Genomic DNA, 21,920 nt, shown 5'->3' on the forward strand with positions numbered 1-21,920 from the left:
CACAGGCACAATCTTAAAAGTCAATAGATCTCCTTACTCACCAGAATTAAGGAGAAAATATTAAATGATAATCTTTCTCACCTTTGACCCCTCATTTCTCTTCATGGGGGAAAATATATATACAAATACATGTGTGTATATATACACATACACGCATGTGTACAGGCATACACATATATACACGTAAATATGTATACACACATATATCACACACACACAATATATAGGTATCACGTCCCTCTTCATAGTCCCTGCACCTCCCCCCTCCTCATTTAGCAGAGGACGCTGTGACAGTATGGGTGGCCTTGATGGAGCTGGCATAGCATGTGGCAACCAAGGATGACTTCTGTTTGATCTAAGAAAGTGCTACCATGAGAGAGGTGGGGAGATTCCTTGCCCTAAGGAAGAAAGAGGTAGTGAAACAATGGAGGACCTGGGGGCGGGGGGGGGCATGAGAAATGATGTTTCCCAGGGTTACTTCCTGTAGTGTAAGTTCTAACTTAGGCTTCTTCGTTACACGAGTGCGGGTTTCCTGAGCACCCGCTGTATGTGGCAGCCTTAGCCATCTGCCTACAGTCCACATACAAGCAGATATAAAGCTCTCTGTAAGAAAAGTCCTACTTGAGCCGGATGTGGTGGCGCACGCCTTTAATCCCAGCACTCGGGAGGCAGAGGCAGGTGGATCGCTGAGAGTTCGAGGACAGCCTGGTCTACAAAGTGAGTCCAGGATGGCCAAGGCTACACAGAGAAACCCTGTCTCGAAAAACAAAAAAAAAAAAAAAAAAAAAAGAAAAAAAAGAAAAGAAAAGTCCTACTTAAGCCTTGGGAAGAGTTTTAAACTAGCTTTTAGGCTATACAAACTTAAATATTAAAACACTACATATGATTTTTTTAATCATATAATAACTATTCAGCCTCAAGCGCTTAGCTCTACAACACAGAGTTCACTTATCACAGCGATAGAAATGGTTGCTGAAAGAACATTTCTCACATATACAAATGGTGAGGAAGCATTTGCAGAGAAAGAAAAGGGCTGACTTTAAAATCAGCTTGTGCATATTTAGAAGTACCAGTTTCCAAACAAACTTTTAAAGCAAATGTTATTACACTGCAGCGTGTGATACTGGGGGCACTAGGAAGGGCAGACACGCACCCAGGAAAGTGACTTCCCCCATCAGGGCAACTTGATCACGCCTAGCAAGTGAGAGGCCAGCCTGCTCTTGAGGGCAGTTCTAGACTGTGCCGGTGACCCCTAACACCACAGCGGAAACACTTTTAAGCAGTTGCCACTCAGCGGACTGGGCTGTGCCCTGTAGTATACACCTGCCTGTGCCTTGCCTGACGCCCTGAGTCTGCAGGTCCCCAGGCTCTGGAGCTGCTGCAGGCCAGAGGTTAGCCATGTTCCTCCCCTAATCTGTCTGTCTTGTTATGCTCAGCAGAGTAACTATGCACTGGAACTAAATAGTCAAGACATGAAAATTTGACATTCTGCAATTGTAGAAACTGCTTTTTAATTTTTTCCCTAGGCAGGGTTTTCTCTTATAGTCCTGGCTGTCCTAGACTCACTTTGTAGACCAGGCTGGCCTTGGACTCACAGAAATCCACCTGCCTCTGCCTTGCAGAGTGCTGGGATTAAAGGTGTGCCACCACACCCAGCTGTGGAAAATACTTTAAAAGAAGAGTTTGCTCTTAAAAAAAAGAAAAAAAAAATCAGCTAGGCATGGACAAGAAAATTAGAAAAGCTTGTGGATGAAATCCCATAAAAATCCAGAAGGGGGGGGCGGGGCTGGAGAGGTGGCTTAGTGGTTAAGAGCCTTTGTTACTCTTCCAAAGGACCCTGGTTCAACTCCCAGCACCCACATGGTGGCCTATGACCATCTATAACTCCAGTTTCAGGGGATCTGACACCCTCTTCTGGCCTCCATGAGCACCAGGCACACACATACACACAAGCAAAACACCCACAAATATTTTAAAAATAACAACTTCTTAAAATATAGAAGTGTTTAATTACATTCTCCCACATGTTTTACAAGGTCTAAGTTCTTGCATTTCAAACAAATAACAACAACAACAACAACAAAAAAACAATATATGGAGATCAGGACTCAATTGCATATAAAAGATACACTCTAGTCCACAGACCAAAGCCCCAAAGCCAACCTTGCAATTGACTGGCTTCCAGTCCCAGTCGTATCTAACACTTGTTTCTATAGTACTCAGAAGACAGGTGATAAAGGGGCTGGAGAGGGGGGCTGCAGGTCTAAGCAGTCGGCTTTTCCAGAGGACTCCCATTCAGCTCCCAAGCCCCATACCAGGTCACTCACAACTACTCGTAACTCCAGCTCCAGGGGATCTGATGCATCTGGCACCTGACACCTTCTCATATGGACATACTCCCGCACTGACATACACACGTACACATAATTAGACATAAAGCACTCTTTAAATATTTTTGTTTTTTCTAGCCGGTGGAGTGGAAAGAATGAAAGAGCCAGAGTGTGTGGAGGTGCACTGCAAAAGAACATCTGGGCTAGCAGGATGGTGCAGTGGGTACAAGTACTGCAGACCTGAGGTCAGTCCCCAGAACCAGTTATATCTTTATAAAAAAAAAAAAAAAAAGACATGACATGGCTTTTGAACTTATGAGCACACTGTATCTGCTATCCATATAAGACCTGCATAAGATCGGATCCTCCAACCTTTCGTTATGGAAGAGGGGTGGGCACACAGAGCCCCACCCCTTCCTGGAGGGACTATGGACAGCTGGTGATAGCTGGGGCCGGGGAGGGGTCATTCCCTTCAGTAGTGAAGCCACAAATAAGTTGTCCATGCTTCAGCTGATAACCTCCCATGCATGCTTTGCAAACACCCCTAAGTAAACTCAGGGGTCTCACACACACACCAGACATGAAAGCAGAAGAGATGCTGGGGGGGGGGGGGGGGGGGGTGCTGGGCAGCGAGAGAGGAAGGGGGTGAGGGAGGATAATGGGAAGGCAAGAATGACTAAAATGTATTATTATACAACTGTCAAAAGTAAAACCCTAAGACGTATTTTATTATGTGCATTTAAATTATGGGTATAGTCTGTGTGTGCGTGGGTATGTGCAAGCGTGTGCACTTAGAGACCAGAGGTGTCAGATCCACTGGGGCTGGAGTTCTAGGCAGTGGGGAGTGGCCTGAAGTGGGTCCTGAGAATAAAACTCAGATCCTCTGCAAGAGCAACAAAAGCTCTTAACTACTGTGCTGTCTCTCCAGCTTCAAAAAAAAAAAAAAAAAAAATATATATATATATATATTGAAAATGTACAAAATGGATCTTTAATATTCATTTTGGACAAGAGGTATGGTTCATTGATGAGTTACACTGGTCAAATAGTAAAAAGTGAAACGAAAAAAGTCATTGTATGGCTGTCAGGTGACTCACCAGTAGTCAATGCCCGAGATTTCAGTGGCTTACAAAGATGTTCTCCCCGAAGGAATTCTGAGTTTGTATCAACAGATGCTGCTGGAACTTAAATAAATCATCTAATGTCTCTGTGCTTTCCACTGTCTCAAGCGTCACCAGGAAGACTGGATTAGGTACGCAATGACCAGTACAACTCTGAATTCTGTTCTAAACTTACTTCATATTTTATAGCCACTGGACTTGTATACAAAAACTCTGTAATTCTTTGAAGAAAACTGCTTGTGTAATGGGTTGGCATCTTAAGTGGGGGGGCAACCACATGGTGGCTCACAATCATCTACAATGTGATCTGATGCCCTCTTCTGGCCTGCAAGTGTACATGCAGGCAGAGCGCTGTATACATAATAAATAAATAAATAAATAAATAAATCTTTACAAAAATAATTCAAAAGCAAAATAACAGAGCCCCAGTAAGGGCTGGAAAATGTACTAAAGATGAAAGAATGAATTCAAAGTTTTGGCCCAAAGCTTCAGAGCACTCTCCTGCCTCCAATTCTGATGTTTTATTCTTTTGTTATGTTTTCTAGCAATTGTATGATATACTTTTATGTTGAGTAACTTTTATAAGCAAGAGAGATTAGCTGCTTCCTACGTAGTAAAACACTTGTAGTTTGAAACATTGAGAAAATGAATGAGGCAGTAATTTCATTGCAAGTATTTGTCACAGAAACTCTTGAGCATTTGTCTAAAGAGAAATCTATAGGGAGATCCACTTTCAGCATTATTTTCAATGGCCAAACAGTGAGAAACACTGACCAGTAGGGGAACAAGGGAGAAATGCAGTAAACTCACAACGTGGAACACCATATAGCAATCTTATTTTTTAAGAACTTGATCTAATGAAAATAGCCTCTAAAGTAGTGAATGAAAAATACATTTTATAAGGATTTGTACACTGTGATACTATTTTATGCATTAAAGAATCCAAAGCAGTATAACACATATGTATATGTGTGTGTGTGTGTGTGTGTGTGTGTGTGTGTGTATCTCATATATGCTCTATCATCAACTTGAGAAACGTTAGTGAGTATATTAAAACATCACTAAACTGGGAGTTTTTAAATGTATTTTAATTCAAGGCCATGCTCCCCAATAGCAAAAACCAAGCTGCTAGAATTTCCAGGACTATGGTCAGCACCACGGACAGTGCCCTGGGAGGTCAGGACCATGGCCAGTCCCAAAGAGTCAGGCATCTGAAGGTTCTACACAAAAACAAAGCAGATGGTACTGAATTTTAAAAAATATTATTTTATAGTAATATTCTACTAATTTAAGTGACTTTTAAAATACTGGAGAGGTGGCTCTGCAGTTAAGGATACTGGCTGCTTTTGTAGAGGATCAGGGAATCCAGGCCTCATCTGGACTCTGTGAGCATGCACAAGGCATACAGATTTACATGTAGGCAAAACGTTCATATACATAAAATATATTTAAGTGACTTTTACGGAGGAAAAAACTAAGTTACAACCAATATTTTGGATACTCTTAGGCCTTTCAGTGATAGGAAAGGCTGAGGCAAGGAAGCCTGTCACTGTCAGACAGGAAGAAGACACAGTAGGGTCATCCTTCCAGAAGTCCCTCACTAGAATTTAGCTAGAAAGCCTCACAGACAGGACTTCCACTATAGTCCTTGAGACACCGTGTCTCCAAAGCCCACCTGCATCACTACTGACACTGATAGGCAGCTTCCCACCACACTCTCCACATCAGCCAGATCCCAGTCTGTCCTTTGGACATCTATCTCTCCTGCCTTAGTCCAACTCAATCACTTGACTTATTATTTGACCCATAAAGTCACCTTGATTCACCTCTCTAAAATCTGGCTCCAGGCCAGGCATGGTGGCACATGCCTTTAATCCCAGCACCCGGAAGGCAGAGGTAGGTGGATCTCTGTGAGTTCGAGGCCAGCCTGGTCTACAGAGGGAGTCCAGGACAGCCAAGGCTACATTGAGAAACCCTGTCTCAAAATAACAAAACAAAACAACAACAAAAAAGTTAGGGCTGGAGAAATGGCTCAGTGGTTAAGAGCGCCACCTGCTCTTCCAGAGGTCCTGAGATCAATTCCCAGCAACCACATGGTGGCTCATAACCATCTGTAATGGGATCTGATGCTCTCTTCTGGCGTGCAGGTGTACATGCAGACAAATCACTCCTACATAACATAAATAAATAATATATCTTTAAAAAAAAATTAAACTTAAGAGCTAGAGAGACAGCCCAGAGGTTGAGAGCATCTACTTGGATATACTATGTTCAGTTCCTAACATCTAAACATCTAAAACAGGGCAGGTCACAACTGCTTGGAATTCCAGAGGAGAGCACAACCTCACAGGCACGCAGGAACACACACACACACACACACACACACACACACACACACACACACACACCAACAACAACAACATTTTACAAGTTAAATTTTAAAACACTCTTGCCCTTGTATTTAGACAAACGAGTTTAAGGAAATTAAAAACCTGTCCTACATTCAAACCATTGCCTCATTAAATATTTCTGCAAGTAGCTGCTTTCATCTCTGCAGAGAGGGAACCCTGGCTTCACGTGCTGACCCACTTGGCTTAGGTGCTAACTCCTCCCCTTCCCCAGCTCTGTGAGATGCTTCAGGTGAAGAGGGAATCACTTATGTCAGTGTCTCCCAAAATGTAACTGAGAAGAAGCACTTAAAGGTGACTGTTAAAAACACAGACACATGACTCAGAGTCCCCAAGAGCCTGCGAATCTGTTTCTGAAAACAGAGCTTCCAGGTAAGCCTTTTAGCCTGACGTGGACTAAGCGCACGCCCCTCCATCAAACGCCCACAGCTAAGCTAAGTGCCTTCATCCTTACCCCAACTTCTCCCGTCCCGCTTATTGCTTCCACAGTGGATAAAGAGCCAACTAAAGGTGCCTCAATGCTTACCTTTCCTCCAACTCAAAAAAGAACAAGAAAAGGAAGGTTCGAGGCAGACACTCAAGACTGGGTCTCTCTCCTAGTTCTTTGCTGTCACTTTTCTGAGAGAGATGAACAACGTGCTGCCACTTTAGCAACTTCTCTCAGTTATCTTCTTTGATTCAGTTTAAAGCTACTGCCTCTGAGAAAAATCTTCAAAGTCACTGGGCTCAGAAATAATGGTGGCCCCGTGACAGCAACAAGAGCAACAACACTACACACAGTCCCCAGTCAGCACTCCTAGAACGCCAGGAAGCCTGAATTATTTCAAGAGAGCCTCCTCTGTGGAAAGAGGGGAGCAGGAAAGGAGGGTAGGAGGCATGACCACAGATATAGCCAGGCAAAATCACCTCCCTAAAAATGAATACAGCATCAAGTGATGGTAAAGCAAATGTTGGGAATTCAGCCAATATGGTGGTGCATGACTAATGCCAGCACTCAGAAGGCAAAGACAAGAGGATCTCTGAGTTTGAGGCCAGCCTGCTCTACATAGTGAGTTCCAGCCACCTAGAGCTGTGTAATGAGACTGTCTCAAGATAAACAAAGGATGTGACGATCTACAGCTCCAGGTACAGAGAAATTACGTGAAACTGAATAAAACTAGAGGTAGCAACATCAATCTTTTTCTTTCTTTCTTTTTTTTTTTTTTTTTTTTTTTTTTTTTAATGTTTTGGTTGAGCCAGGCAGTGGTGGTGCCCACCTTTAATCCCAGCACTCAGGAGGCAGAGGCAGGCGGATCTCTGTTCTAAGTTCAAGGCTAGCCTGGTCTATAGAATGAGTTCCAGGACATCGGTTGTGAACCTAGTCTTGAACAACAGCTGAACCATTTCTCCAGCCCAGTTGTTTCCTTTTTTAAATTTAATGTGCATGGGCGTTCTACCTTCATGTATGCCCATGAGTCAGTACATACAGAGCCCTCGGAGCACAGAAGAGGGCACCAGATGCCCCGGAACTGGGATTACAGAGAGTTGTGAGCCTCTAACTGGGTACATGGAATTAAACCGGGGCCTCTGGAAGAGTGGCCAATGCTTTTAACCACTGAGCCATCTCTCCAGTCCCAATATCGATTACTTTGAAGAATCAGATAACTAAAGGAAAGACGATGCTTTGAGAACTGTAGCAGTGGAGGAAAAATAAACAACAGAGGAACAGGCTATGCCAACCAACCTCTCTGCTTTCCCTTCTACCTCATAAAAATGATCTATGATAAAGACTGTACTTATCTCTATAACAACAGGGAAGAACGGTCCTAGACCAATAACCTTAGCTACAAAACCATGAGAAAGACCTTTGTTTGCAAAGTCGCTATAACAGAGAGCAAAATATAACAAAATACAACATTTCAACTATGAAATGTCTTTTCCTAAATATCCATGAAATAGAAAACAAAACAAAACACACACACACACACAGCATGTCACAATTATCCTTAGACCTCTTTTGTTGTTGTTGCGTGTGTGTGTTGTGTGTATGTGTCTGGGCACAGTGTATGTGCGGGGTGGAATATATTTGCATGCACATCCATGTGGAGGCCTTCTTTCACTGACTTCCACCTTATATAGCTGGGGCAGAGTCTTGCTGTACCAGGAGCTCACTGACTCTGCTGGTCTAGCTGGCAGCTTGCTCTAGAGATACTGTCTCTGCCTTCCAAATCCTGGGATCATATGTAGACTAGCCCTGGGGATCTGAATTCCTGGTCCTGCTGCACTCACAAGCACTAAGCCAACATCCAGCCTGTGGTTTTGGTTTTTCTTGTTTGTTTTTTTATGATCTGGGGATCCAATGTAGGGCCATAACTAGGTGTGCCGGTTATTTTTTGTCAACTTGACATAAACTATAGCAATCTGGGAAGAGGGAACCTCAGCCTAGAAAATGCTTCCAATAGACTGGCCTGGAGGCAAATCTGAGGGGCATTTTCCTGATTAATGATTGATGTGGGAGGGCCCAGCCCACTCCAGGCAGTGGCACCCTGCAGCTGGTCCTGGACTGTATAAGGAAACAAGATGAAGCGGGGTGTGGTGGCACACGCCTATAATCCCAGCACTCAGGAGACAGAGGCAGACAGATCTCTGTGAGTTTGAGGCCAGCCAGAACAGCCAAGGTTACACAGAGAAACTCTGTCTCAAAAAACCAAAGGAAAAAAAGAAAACAAGTTTAGCGAGCCATGGAGAGTAAGCCTACTGCATTCCTCCGTGGTCTCTGCTCTGGTTCCTGCCCTCAGGTTCCTGCAGTGCCTGACTGTCTCCTGCCTTGGCTCCCATCCAGACGTGTAAGCCAAATGAACCCTTTCCTCCCCAAGTTGATTTTGGTCATGATCTTTATCACAGCAACAGAGAGCAAACCAATACATGAGGCAAACATTCACTGAGCAACATCCCAGCCCTCTGAAAACTAAATCAGAAGATTAAAACTAAGAATACAAGGTGGGCAATGAGTTTAGCAAACTACTCAAGAGAGAGTATGTCCAGATGAATTTATTAAGATTCTGTGAATAGGGCTGGAGAGATGGCTCAGCGGTTAAGAGCACTGATCTCTTCCAGAGGTCATGAGTTCAATTCCCAGGAACCACATGGTGGCTCACAACCATCTATAATGGGATCTGATGCTCTCTACAGCACTGTATGCATAATAATAAATAAATAAATCTTTTTAAAAAGATTATAAAGAAAGGAAAACTATGACCTTTTGTTTGTTTGTTTGTTTTTGTTTCTTCGAGACAGGGTTTCTCTGTGTAGCCTTGACTGTCCTAGACTCACTTTGTAGACCAGGCTGGCCTCGAACTCACAGCAATCCAGAAAACTATCTTTTTTTTTTTTTTTTAAAGATAAAATTAAATTATCAGGGGCCATGGAGACAGCTAGTAAAAATACCTGTGTAAAGCAATGAGGACCTGAGCTCCAGGTCCGGCAGCCAGGTAAAAAGCTGATGTGCTATGCTGATTTTAGGACACACTCTACTCAGGAAGGAACAAAGGCTACAGGCAGCACATATTGCCCCTCTTTTTGCACAGCTGTCACTGGTACTCTGAAGGGAATCAATGATTAAGGCGCAATAATCAGTAATTATAGAGATCTCAATGACTGTGAGAATAATACAGGAAAATCAATGTTAGGTGGCAAAAACACAAACACAAAACCTACCTTCTATTTCCTGCCCAATAGAAAGTCCAGCCCATTTTCGCTATAAAATAAATGAGAGAGAAAAAGACACTTAAATCATGTCAATCAAAATCAGAGAAATAAAGAGAAATAGCTATGAATTTCAGAAAGCCATTGTAAAGCCAAGACACAGCATGTTAAGTGCTGAACTGTGACCTCCATACCCACCCACCCAAAATATCAGTATTGAGCCCCCAGGAGCTGTGAGTCTAACTGTATTTACAATCCGGGTCTTTGCAGGCTGCATTAGGGTAAGCCTTAAGGCAACATGACTGGAGACACAAGGAGAGTGTCACGTGATGACAGAGGTAGAAAGTGAAAAGATGCCGGGTGAGGGCTGCCACCACCACCAGTCCTCCTGAAGCCCTCAGCAGCAGCAGCCTCTGTGCTACCTTTTCAAGTTGCCAGCTGTCAGAAATATGATAGAATAGTATTTTTTTTACAATTTTATCCACTTTTAACTGTTGTTTAAATCTGTTATTTTAAGCTAACCATGGGCTGCTCTTTCAAAGATCTTGCGTTCAATTCCCAGAAACCACATGGTGGCTCACAACCATCTATAATGTGATTTGGTGCCTTCTTCTGGCCTGCAGGTGTTACATGCAGGCAGGGCACTGTATATATAATAAATAAGTTAAAAAAAAAAAATCTTTAAGCTAACCAAATTGTGGTACTTTTTTAAAAAAACAGATAATCCAGAAATGAATGCATATTACACCTTATAGAAAATGTACAAAGCTTGACTACGTAGCCCCACCTGGTCTGGAACTCAGCGTCCTTCTGCCTCCTCTCCTGGGATTAGCATGTGCCACTGTGTCACCGTGGTTGGTGTGCCCTTCAATAGCAAAGCTGTCCACGGTGTGGAAAGCTTTGTGCAAAGTAACACACCTCACCATCTTCACTACAGCACTTTTTGAATAAGCACCCTGCTGCAGTTAGCTTTGTATGACTTGTTGTAATACCACATAAGCAAATTTAATTGATGAAATTAAACTAAAAATAGTCACATGATCCACACTAAAACTTAATCTGGGACTCAAATCATGAACTGGTCAGGATTACCCTGTGCAGCCTGGCCAAGGGATTTTCAGGCACTTAGAGCCAATCCCCAGACTGGCTCTGGCAGGAGGCAGGACAGAAGGTATTTAGGTAAGAATTCAGGGCTACCTTGTCACAGAGTTAAATTCATTTATTACAGGGGTGGGGGGGTTGGCTCAGAGGTTAAGAACACTGGTTGTTCTTCCAAAGGTCCTGAGTTCAATTCCCAGCAACCACATGGTGGCTCACAACCATCTATAGTGCAATCTGGTGCCCTCTTCTGGCCTGCAGGCATACAAACAGGCAGAACACTGTATAAATAATAAATGAATCCTTTTTTAAAAAATCAGTTATTACTGTAAGGCTCCATGGAATGCTGGGAAAAATAACTCCTGGCTAAAAACCCACAGTTGGCCTACTCATGTGAGCACGGTGGATGCTGGGGTGGGTGGGTCAAAACGTGCTTCACCAAAACATGTGCAGTGGGATTTGTCAGCAAGAGAGCATCACACCCTTTCTAATAGCCAACTGATATTACTTCAGACTTTTTTTTTCCCAGACTTTTTTTTTTAATTAGGAAAAAATTAAGACAATACAAAGGTATCACTGTAAATAACTGACAATTAAGAGAGTATCGTTGGGCCACTAAGATGGCGCAGAAGGTTAAAGTGTCTGCAGTCAACTTAATGCCATGAACTTGAACCTCAGGACCCACGTGCTAAAACAACTCCTGCCAGTTGTTCTCTGACGTCCGCTGTGGCGTGTGTGCCCTTCTCAAACTAAATAAGTAAAATAAATACTTATCCAAAGAAGGAAATGTCTTTAAATTCTGTATGTAACACCTAGTGTCTTTCTTCAACATGAGGGAATACAGCTATAAGGTAAGGCTTGCTTAAATGAACCGACTCTTCTGTAGCTTTCCCGCTAAGAGACCACATTTGTGTTACCTGAGGTAAGCTGAACGCAATGCTTCCTGGAACCACTGATGGATGGGTCTTCAGTGTAAATATGTACCTGTGATTGGGGGACGTCCTCACCATCACATGCCTAAAAGACAAAGTACAGTGAGGTCCCCAACAAGAACATGGCTTCTACACATGCTCTTCCCACACTCATGTTTGGTGAACACAGATAGAAACATAGCATCATATGGAAGTCCTGACAGAAACCGTAGGCTTAGTTCCCCAAAACTGTAACTCAAAATGTCTTCTAGACATAAAGACAGCCTGGCCCACACAAACGAGCGGAACCAGCCACGTTCCAATGAGAACATCGAATTCAAAGCATCAAGTTCATGATGTTCCCAGTTTACAGGAAACTGAAGCATCAGTTCAGAGTCCTGGTGATTACATGGAAGAAGAATTTCCTTTCCTGATGGTAATTTCACACATCCCAATAAAATAAATGTAGGAGAACCAAAGGCAAACGAGCTAGGATATACAGGAGACAGCAGTTAGTTTTAAGATTGGTTACTAAGTCTCCCATCAGACTTTGAGTCTGAACATTAATGATAGTAATGTATAAAACATATATATGATGTACTATATATTGTATTATGCTATATTATATATCATATATTACCATGAGATGGCTTCACATAAACAATGATAATCTTCTACCCCAGGAAACAAATGAGTCCTTTGAGATAGAAGTTTTAATTTTGTTATGCACTGGCACTTTTTTTTTTTTTTAGACAAGGTTTCTCTGTGTTGCCTTGGCTGTCCTGGACTCACTCTGTAGACCAGACTGGCTGCAAACTCACAGTGATCCACCTGCCTCTGCCTCCCAAGTGCTGGGATTAAAGGCGTGCACCCCCATGCCTGGCTCTCTGGCACTATCTTTTTTATATAAATGAGAGTCAGGATAGGGAATAGCTCCAGAGCAAACCCGTCAAAGTCTATACATACATACCAGGCACTCACACTGCCGTCAAGGATCACCTCCTGGCCCAACTATCTTTCAACAAATAGTTTTTTTTACAATGCTGTATTTATAAATTATATATACACACGTGTGTGTGCATATATGTATACCCACACATTGCTTTGTCACTAACACAGAAGCCTCTTATATCTACTATTTTTAAGTGGAAAGTTCAGCCATGTGAAAGAATTCCATAAAACCCTCTCATTTGTTGAAAGTCTTATCTTCAGTTCAACATCACAGAACACTCAACACTGCCTCCCCCTCATGCTGAGGCTAATTCCGTAAGACGGCCTGTTGATGTCGATGGCATTGAACTTGCACAGCACAGTCTTAGAAAGGTCAGTAGGAGATGTGAATCAGTTAACATATATTATTATGAAAATGCTTTTGAAAATCTGAGGGTTTGGCACATCTTCGATTTTTACACCTGTTGGCATAATGTTTTTGGGGACTGTGTGCAGTTTACCGTTGCTCATTCAAATGTTGACTTCTCTAATCCCACTCCCTGGATCAATTTCATTGTGGTGTTTATTCTAAACATCTCCAGCTTCAAGTCTGTGTAAACATGTCATCATTTGTTCTCTGCGTTGTCAATAAAAACAAACTAACCAATGCTGAGCAATAGCAGAAAATAGGGTGGGACATCCTGATTGAGTGAGGAGAAGAGAGAGGAGGAGAGGATGGAGCCCTGAGGAGGGACTGGGAAACACCAAGAGAAATGAACTGGGCCTAGGAGATGATTGAAAAGCAAGTATATTGTGGGAAACCTGAATGGGAAGAAACTATCCTAGTATGGAGGCTTAGGATGGAGTAATTATTGCGCAGCATTGTGCTCTAAGCTAATTAAATAGATCCTGGTCTGCTGGGCGTGGTGCCCCACACCTTTGATTCCAGCACTCAGGAGGCAGAGGCAGGTGGATCGCTGTGAGTTCGAGGCCAGCCTGGTCTACAAAGTGAGTCCAGGACAGCCAAGGCTACACAGAGAAACCCTGTCTTTAAAAACCAAACCAAGGGGCTGGAGAGATAGCTCAGCAGTTAAGAGCACTGTCTGCTTTTCCAGAGGTCCTGAGTTCAATTCCCAGCAACCACATAATGGCTGACAACCATCTATAATGTGATCTGATGCCCTCTTCTGGGATGCAGGCATACATGGAGCACTCATATACATAAAAAAAATCAAACAAAAACAATAAATAGATCCTGGTCTCTCTGTGTTGTTATTTGGGTATAAAGATGGTTAAAGGGTAACCACTGATATTACTAAAATAATAATTCAATAGTAAATATTAATATTCCATCAACATATGCCTCTTACACTATCATGGTAACAACAATCACACTGGTAAGCCCGTATGGAGGGCTTGCTAACGTGCTCGGCACTGTTGTAAATGGTTTGTTTTTGTTTTTGTTTTTTTCGAGACAGGGTTTCTCTGTGTAACCTTGGCCATCCTGGACTCCCTTTGTAGACCAGGCTGGCCTCGAACTCACAGTGATCTGCCTGCCTCTGCCTCCCGAGTGCTGGGATTAAAGGTGTGTGCCACCATGCCCGGCTTTGTTGTAAATGTTTTATTAGAGCAATGTATTCCTCACAACTCTCCCCATTTCATAGATCAGGACACAGAAACACAGAAATGGCACATGCCTTATCCGTGGTCATCAATTTGTGACTGTCAGTGCCAGGATCCAAACTTGGACAATGAAACTCCAAAGCAAGATGACTACCAACCACACTATGTGATGCCTATACCCAGTGTGTCTACCCTAAGAAAATCAGCTTTTAAAAAAACATTCTACATATCAAAGTATATATACTGTATTTATCAAGGTTTGACATAGTAATGATTGAAATCTGTAACTTTCATCTCCATTTTCCAACTTGGCAAGAGTAATAGAAAAGGGAATTCCCAAAAGTTTTCCTAAAGTGACTCTTCGGAAGTTTCTAAGACAACACTTAGCAAGTTAAAGGAGTCAAGACCGATCGCTACTCACTGGCCGGGCTGGAAATCCTTCTCATTCACAACTGCGCAGTTGCTTAAAGACAATTCATCAGTAGGGCATCTTGCAGCCTGCATAGTCTGTAAGAGTCAATGATTAGAAACATAAGACCAAGTCATGTTTCCAACTGTGCAGACATTCCTCCATCTTGAATCCTGCATGTCAAGCCCTTCATTTGGGGAGCTACTCATCTCTCGTTTCCTGTGGCTTGTGTGACTGCAGATAGCAGCACTCGTGCAGCCACATACATGCCTATCCTCCTTCTCCCATACGTGAAGAAGACTTTCCACGCTAACCAACAAGTGTCCTACAGAAAGCAAAGGCCACAGACAACAAATAGACACACTGGAAACGCAGACCCGACAACGAAGTTAAAGTCCTTGAGGCCAACAGTCCCGACTATTGCTTAGAGTCAATGTATTCTTTTCTGCTCAAGCTTATTTGAATTGATTTTCTATCTCTTTCATAGAAAAGAATCAAGACTGATAAAATGCAATAAAGTCAAGTAGTAAATTTGATAGAAGGTGTTATGAAAAAGCATCTTTTTCTAAGAAATTCTAAATGGCTATGAATTGTATTTCCTGTAAATGAAAGACATTCATCTTCCAGCTGGAGGCAGGAAAATGACTGAATGTTTGAGGCTAGCCTGGACTACACAGTAAGGCCCTATCTCAAAAGAGAAAACAAAAGAAAACCAAAACCACGAAAAGCTTCCAAGCACTTCTCAACAAAAGTAATTACAGGGTATCCTCAAAAACAAAAACAGCAGCCAATGGTCTTTTTGGTCAATACCTACTACCAACATATTCTTTTTTATTAAATATATAATTTAATTAAATTATTAAGATTACAACTCAATTGTTATCCCATCACTTGTATCCTCCCATTCCTCCCTCCCTCCCGCTTTCACTCTATTCCCCTCCCCTAGGTCTATAACCGAAGGGGACCTCCTCCCCCACTATATGGTCATAGGCTAACAAGTCTTATCTTGGTAGCCTGCTTATCCTTTGTCTGCGTGCCACCTGGCCTCCCCACCAAGAGTAAGTGGTCAAATATAGGGCACCAGCGTTCATGTCAGAGTTAGTCCCCGCTCCCCACACAACTGTGGAGAATGTCCTGCCCGTTGGCTAGGATCTGAGTAGGGACCATATATTCTTTTAAATGGTTTTTGTTTGTTTCTGAGCCACAACCTTGTGTAGCTGAGGCTAGCCTCAAACTCAAACATAGGCTGGCCCTTGAACTTCTAATCCTCTTGCCTCCACTTCCTGAGTGCTGGCAATATGGGAGTGTACCACCATGCCTAGTTTATGTGCTGATGGGGATTGAACCTGGGGCTTCGTGCACGCTAGGCAAGTGCTCCATCAAGCTGGCCTTGAACTGATGATCCCAGCACTCGGGAAGCAGAGGCAGGCAGATCACTGTGAGTTTGAGGCCAGCCTGGTCTACAAAGTGAGTCTAGGACAGCCAAGGCTACACAGAGAAACCCTGTCTCTAAAAAAGAAAGAAAGAAAGAAAGAAAAAAGAAATATCCCACCTCAAAAGCAAAACAATGAGAGTTTAAAGCAAAAATAATTATATAATTCTTTTATAAAAACCAATGAAAAGAATATGTTCAGCCAGTGAATATGTTCAGCAGGAACATACTCCTGCTGCCAAAGCCTGACACCTGAGTTCCATCCCTGGGACACACAGGAGAACAGACTCCTGAAAGATGCCCTTCCATCTCCTCCCCAGTGAATGCATTCAACCTAAAATCAAACCCTAAATTCATGTGTGTGGTTTTTGTTTTATATTGTTTTTCAAGACAGGGTTTCTCTGTGTAGCCTTGGTTGTCCTGGACTCACTTTGTAGACCAGGCTGGACTCGAACTCACATTGATCTGCCTGCCTCTGCCTCCCACAGGGCTGGGATTACAGGTGTGCGACACCACGACCAGCTTCATATGTGTTTTTAAAGTTAGGAACAGAATAGTTTAAGCTTCTAAAACAACTATACACTAGCTAGCTTCTAAGGGCTTTTCTGAACACATTTATTAGCACTATAAAAAGTGTAATGCACTTTGATTAATTTGCAGAAAACAAGTAGACAGATGGATATGTACTAGCTACATTTCAGCAAAACATTTCCATAAATGGTGATTAGTTTGATTTCTAAAAAAAAACCAACTTCATAATTTCAAAAGTGCAGCCAAATTCCCTTACTTTGATCTAGGCTTTGATTGTCACTAAAATCAATTATAAAAATAAGCTAAGTCTAGGAACAGGCCCTGGAGCAGATGAATAACAAAGTATTTAAGCAAGATACTAAAGAACAGTGATCCCTTTGTCTTATGGATTACTAGTAAAGATTTAAGATTATACATTTGATCATTAGCTTATTCTTTTTTGTATGTAATAGATTTTCTCTTCTGATGAAATAAGCCAATTCATAAAAAAAAAAAAAAAAAAAAAAAAAAAGGCAGGGTATTTGGGAATGGCTCATAGGTGAGTTCGCTGATCCAAAGGAAGGCGGCCACTGAAATCACCATGTGGACAAGGAGAGAGAGAGAGAAGTCAGAGTATTAGCATAAGGTTATTGTGTAATTCAAGTGTTGATTTCTGTAACCCCCCCCCCTCTAGTTGCAAGCTTTGTTCTGAGAATCTTTTGTTTCAGTGTTGTATAAACTCTGCTCCCCAACTGTCCCTTGATATGCCAATAAAACAGCTTACAGCCAATCGCTGAGCAGGTGAGAGAATAGGGCTGGATTTCCTGCCAGCCAGGGGAGGAGTTAGAGGAGAAAGTAGGGGACTCAGCCGCAGGTAGAGGTGCAGGAGAAATGAAGGAGATTCAGCTGGAGCAAAGAAAGAACTGAAAAGCAAGTAACTTGGGGATTTTTTGGCAAAGATGGAGTCAGAATAACATAGGGGGTTAAGAACAGACTTAAACTGCTCAAGAATGTGCTGTACAACTTTATAAACAAGTATGAAAGAGTCTGGATTACTTATGTGATAGCTGGATTAAACGAATAAACTAAGAGAAACACACAAGTTTTATAAAAAAATAATAATAATAATAATAGCCATAACAAATGGCGCCCAACGCAGGGCGTCACCTGTTAGTTTAGGTTTTTCAAAACCTACATTATTTAGTGTACTTAAAACTTCAACCTCGTTTCTAACCCACTAACCACAGGAAAAGGGAGAAAGAATGTTAATAGGAAAAAGAGGTTATGGACCTGTTTAGGTAAGTCAGTGAAAGCAGTCAGAATCAGCCGGAGCCTTGTGGTTTCTGCTGGATTGTGCCACTGCTATGGATTTGTGTTGCTGTTTGGTGTTGGCTATAGGACTGGACTGCTGGTATCCTGACAACACACAGTAGAATTGACCCAAGGAACTGCTTCTAAACAGGTACACAAACCCTTTTTGCTATTAACATTCTTTCTTCCCTTCTTCTGATCAGGGGGTTAGAAGTGAGGTTGAAATGTTGAAGAACCCTAAATAAAGTAGGTTTTTAAAAAATCTAAGCCTACAGGAGAGCATGTCCATGCAGGAAGAGAGAGAGAGAGAGAGAGAGAGAGAGAGAGAGAGAGAGAGAGAGAATGAGAATGAATACATATCTAGATTATATAGGGAAGAGCCTCTGGGGGAGCGGAAGCTCAGCCCCTGGGCTACAAAGTTCAGGGTAGAGGGTGGGGTATGCAGACATACCCTGTAACAAGTAGGGACTGAGGGATGCTGGGAGAACTTGGAGGCCAGGTCTGGTTTGACATGTTAAATAGGCACCTCAGCCACTTGTCCCAGGTCCAACAGTATGCTTCACTATGTATAGAAAATCTTAGTATACCAGCAAACATGTAATATGGACATACTGGGGTTATATAAATACTTTTTATGTGTGGGATTCATAATCAAATGTTTGGAAATCACTGATTTCCCATGACATGAATAGAGTCAAGGTCACAAGTTGACCTTCTAAATGACACAGCATCTTGCTTAAGGTCACACCTTGATTAGCCGTCTGTCAAAAAAGCATCAAACGATTTAACGTTTTCTACTGTCCTAGAGTCTCTTCACCTTCAAGTTTCCTCTGTTTATGATCTTTCCCTCTAAACTTGCATCCCTTACTTGGCCAATTCTTACACTCTCTACAATTCTCAGCTTAGACGACATCTTTAGGCGACATCCTAAACAGCTGTCCCTCCCAACCAAACTGATAAAACAAACATGGAAGCCCTGAATGTTCTTATTGTCTGTCTACACATATGACTCATACATGGGACTCTTCTAAAGGACACAGACTAGATTTTGCTCATGTTTGTATACAGTGGGTGCTTGATGAGCATTAGAGATGAATACACACCCTTTCATCTACATTATAAATCACCCAAAGAACAGGGGTACAAAACACTGTCACGTCAGGGCCACTTCAGAATATGACATAATTAGATTCAAATGACTTAATAGGTAAAGTTACACAACTTGGGGCTAGGAAGATAGTTCCAAAGGCAGGGACAAGAGATCCACAGAGTAAACTGGTTAAAAAAAAACCTAACTATATTTGTGAGCTCTGAGTTTGGCCAAGAGCTGATAGCTCAGTGGAAAAAGAGGAAGAGCAGCTGGGGTGGGGGGTGACTGACATAATCTTCCTGCTTTACATGTATAGGCAGAGGACATGTGCACATACAAACATGTGCCTACACACATGCAAAAACATGCATATACAAACACACACCACACACACAGGTGGGAAAACAGAAAATAAAGCAAAGCTGATAAAGCCAATGTAATAAAAACTTTACAAAATGTTAACCTTTTTGTCTGTAAGCTGTTTAGTTTGTCAGTATCCTTTAATAAGAGAGGGGTGGGAATCTGTGGATATCATCTGGCTGGCCAATTGAAACAGATGCTATGAGTAAAAGGCCTCCCTATTAGATCCCAGAAGCATCTGTGTTTTTATTGTAAGCCAAGCAGGGTATCTCATTTTTAAACAAGTGTTAAGTCCCTATAAATAGTCAAGTTGTCTATTTATCATAGAAATGCCAAGGAAAAATTGCACAATTTTTTTCTAAAACTAACTTTGCCTCTAGGGAACAACAATGAAAACCAACCACTATAATAGGCACATAACATTTTAAACATGAAATCACAGTCAGTGATGGGGAGATTTACTAAGGTGAGTCGATGAGTTGTTCCAGTTACTGAAATACATGAACTGATTAATGTTATAGAAATGTCTTCATTCTAACAACTTAAAATACCAAACATTACAGATGGCTACAGGCCGTTGGCTAGTCTTATAGAATGGCAATGCCAACAAACCAAAGGGAACTCCAGTGGAAGTAATTACGCCATTGGTTATTCCAGAACCTTTAAACTACAGAGAGCTTCCCCCCCCCCCCCCCAAAAAAAGGGTGTGTGGGGGCGGGGCGGAGACTTAAGCAAGACTTCTCTGGATAACATTAAAATTTTGGAATGTAAATAACACACTTGCTATGTAAAAGTTCCCTGAAGAAAATAGATTACTTGAGTGAACTTTTACATCGAATAACAGTTCAGTGAAATAAACAAGGAAAAATACAACATGAGGCAGTGAGTGGAAACAGTCTCCATGCCTGGCCTAACCCTGAACTTCTTATCTTCCTGCCTCTCCTTCCCCAGTGCTTGAATTACAGATGTGCAACTACCACAGCTGGTGTTCCTGTTACCATTTTAAAGCCAGGCTGGTGAGAAGCCTCAGTGGGTGTGGCGAGAATCTCTCGTGTACTGTATGGAAACACCACCTGTCAATAAAAGCTGATGGTGGCTGAGGCAGGAAATAAGGAGGCAGGAGTTCTGGCAGAAGAGATGAACTCTGGGAGAGAAGGAGAGGCAGGAAGGTTTGCCCACGCACGCTCTGAGGAAGGCGGAAGCATGAAACTAAGGAGAGGTAGCCAGCCATGTGGCACACATACAACAGAAGAAACGGGTGACATAGTCACGAGCTGGTCGGGGAAACGAGCCAAAGCTTATGGCCTAGGCATTTATTCATAAATAACAGTCTCAGAGTCGTTATTTCAGAACTGGGGTGAGGGAGGTAAACACACAGACACACATGGGTAAATGTGCTTTTCCCCCAAGCTGAGGACTGGAGTTCTACACCCAAGGCCCACATGCTGGAAGGAGAGAACTGACTTCCCTAAGCTGTCCACATGCAGGCCAGGTATACGCAGAAACCTCCCTCGACCCTCACATAAATAAATGTAATTTAATTTTTTTTTTTAATTCTGAAGATGCAGGGTGCTAGAAATGATGAGATGGAGGAAAGGGAAAGTCTCCTGGAATACTCCTGACATTCCCTAACTCAGACGGACGCTGTGCACATAACAAGTGAGCCTCCTGACGCCTATCAGGTCCTCAAGACTCTTTTCTAAATGTGTATTTTTAAACGCTTCACCTTGGCCTTTCAGGAGGGGAAAACCCATGCCAGAAAACGAGCACATTAAATGCCGACAACATCAAATCCTAGCAACGGTATAAAGCTGCCTCATAAAAAGTTCATGAGGCTTGGCAAATGGAGCCCCAGGTCTTTTTTTTGGTCAAGACACTGAAAACTTGAGACAGGGATGGTGGCGCACGCCTTTAATCCCAGCACTGAGGAGGCAGAGGCAGGCAGATCTCTGCCAGCCTGGTCTACAAAGAGAGTCCTGGGCAGCCAAGGCTAACACAGAGAAACCCTGTCTCAAAAAACCAAAACCAGAAAAAGAAAGAAAGAAAAGAAAGACTGAAAATGTATATCCACACAGACACTAAACATAAAGGTTCCTAGTATCTGTGTCCATGATAGACAAAACCGGAAACATCACAAATGTTCTTCAAAGGTGAATGGACAAGCAACTCTGTCAGAGTCATGTAATGGAATACTATTCAGCAACTATATGAAAATTAACTGTTGGCATATGCTTACCTTTCAATAGACAGCGGGACCTGGGAGGATGGAGCCGATAAACGAGGTGAACTAAAGGCTCAACCTCAGAGCATCAATTTATACTCCGGAAGTGAAGACAAACCACCTGAGCAAAGTTCTCATGAGCTCAGGCTGCATACAATCACAAGGACAAGGCCCACATGGCAAAAACCAGTTTTCCCACAGAGGAATACAAAGGAGAGTTTACACATTTAATTGAATAATGTCAGCTAGCAATAATGAGTATTCCGAGGTTAAACCCACTCCTACCGGCTACACCTGGGGGAGGCATGAAAACACAATCCGAGAACAATTCCGTGTTGTGAAGAAACAGAAGCCGCACGACTCCTGTCTTGTTTTCCTAGCGTTCTCTCACAAGCACTCAGAATTCTCCTCACTCAACTCCATTCTGGGACCAAGTTCCGACAGGTGTATATATGTGGTGAACTTGAAAAATGAAATGTCCG

General features: G+C 42.4%; 1 protein-coding gene across 1 annotated transcript in view; it reads right to left on the bottom strand.

The window, feature by feature from the left end:
* Nsf (N-ethylmaleimide sensitive factor, vesicle fusing ATPase) overlaps nt 1-21,920 on the bottom strand; it is a 139,816-nt gene that overhangs the window by 103,183 nt on the left and 14,713 nt on the right. Inside the window, exons 2-4 of the mRNA XM_051158845.1 lie at nt 14,527-14,612; nt 11,559-11,658; nt 9,556-9,595 (exon numbers count right to left, since the gene is read on the bottom strand). Coding sequence (XP_051014802.1) covers nt 9,556-9,595; nt 11,559-11,658; nt 14,527-14,612 — 226 coding nt within the window. The remainder of the gene's footprint in view (nt 1-9,555; nt 9,596-11,558; nt 11,659-14,526; nt 14,613-21,920) is intronic.

This window comes from Acomys russatus, chromosome 16, assembly GCF_903995435.1.
Source record: "Acomys russatus chromosome 16, mAcoRus1.1, whole genome shotgun sequence".
Lineage (NCBI taxonomy): Eukaryota > Metazoa > Chordata > Mammalia > Rodentia > Muridae > Acomys > Acomys russatus.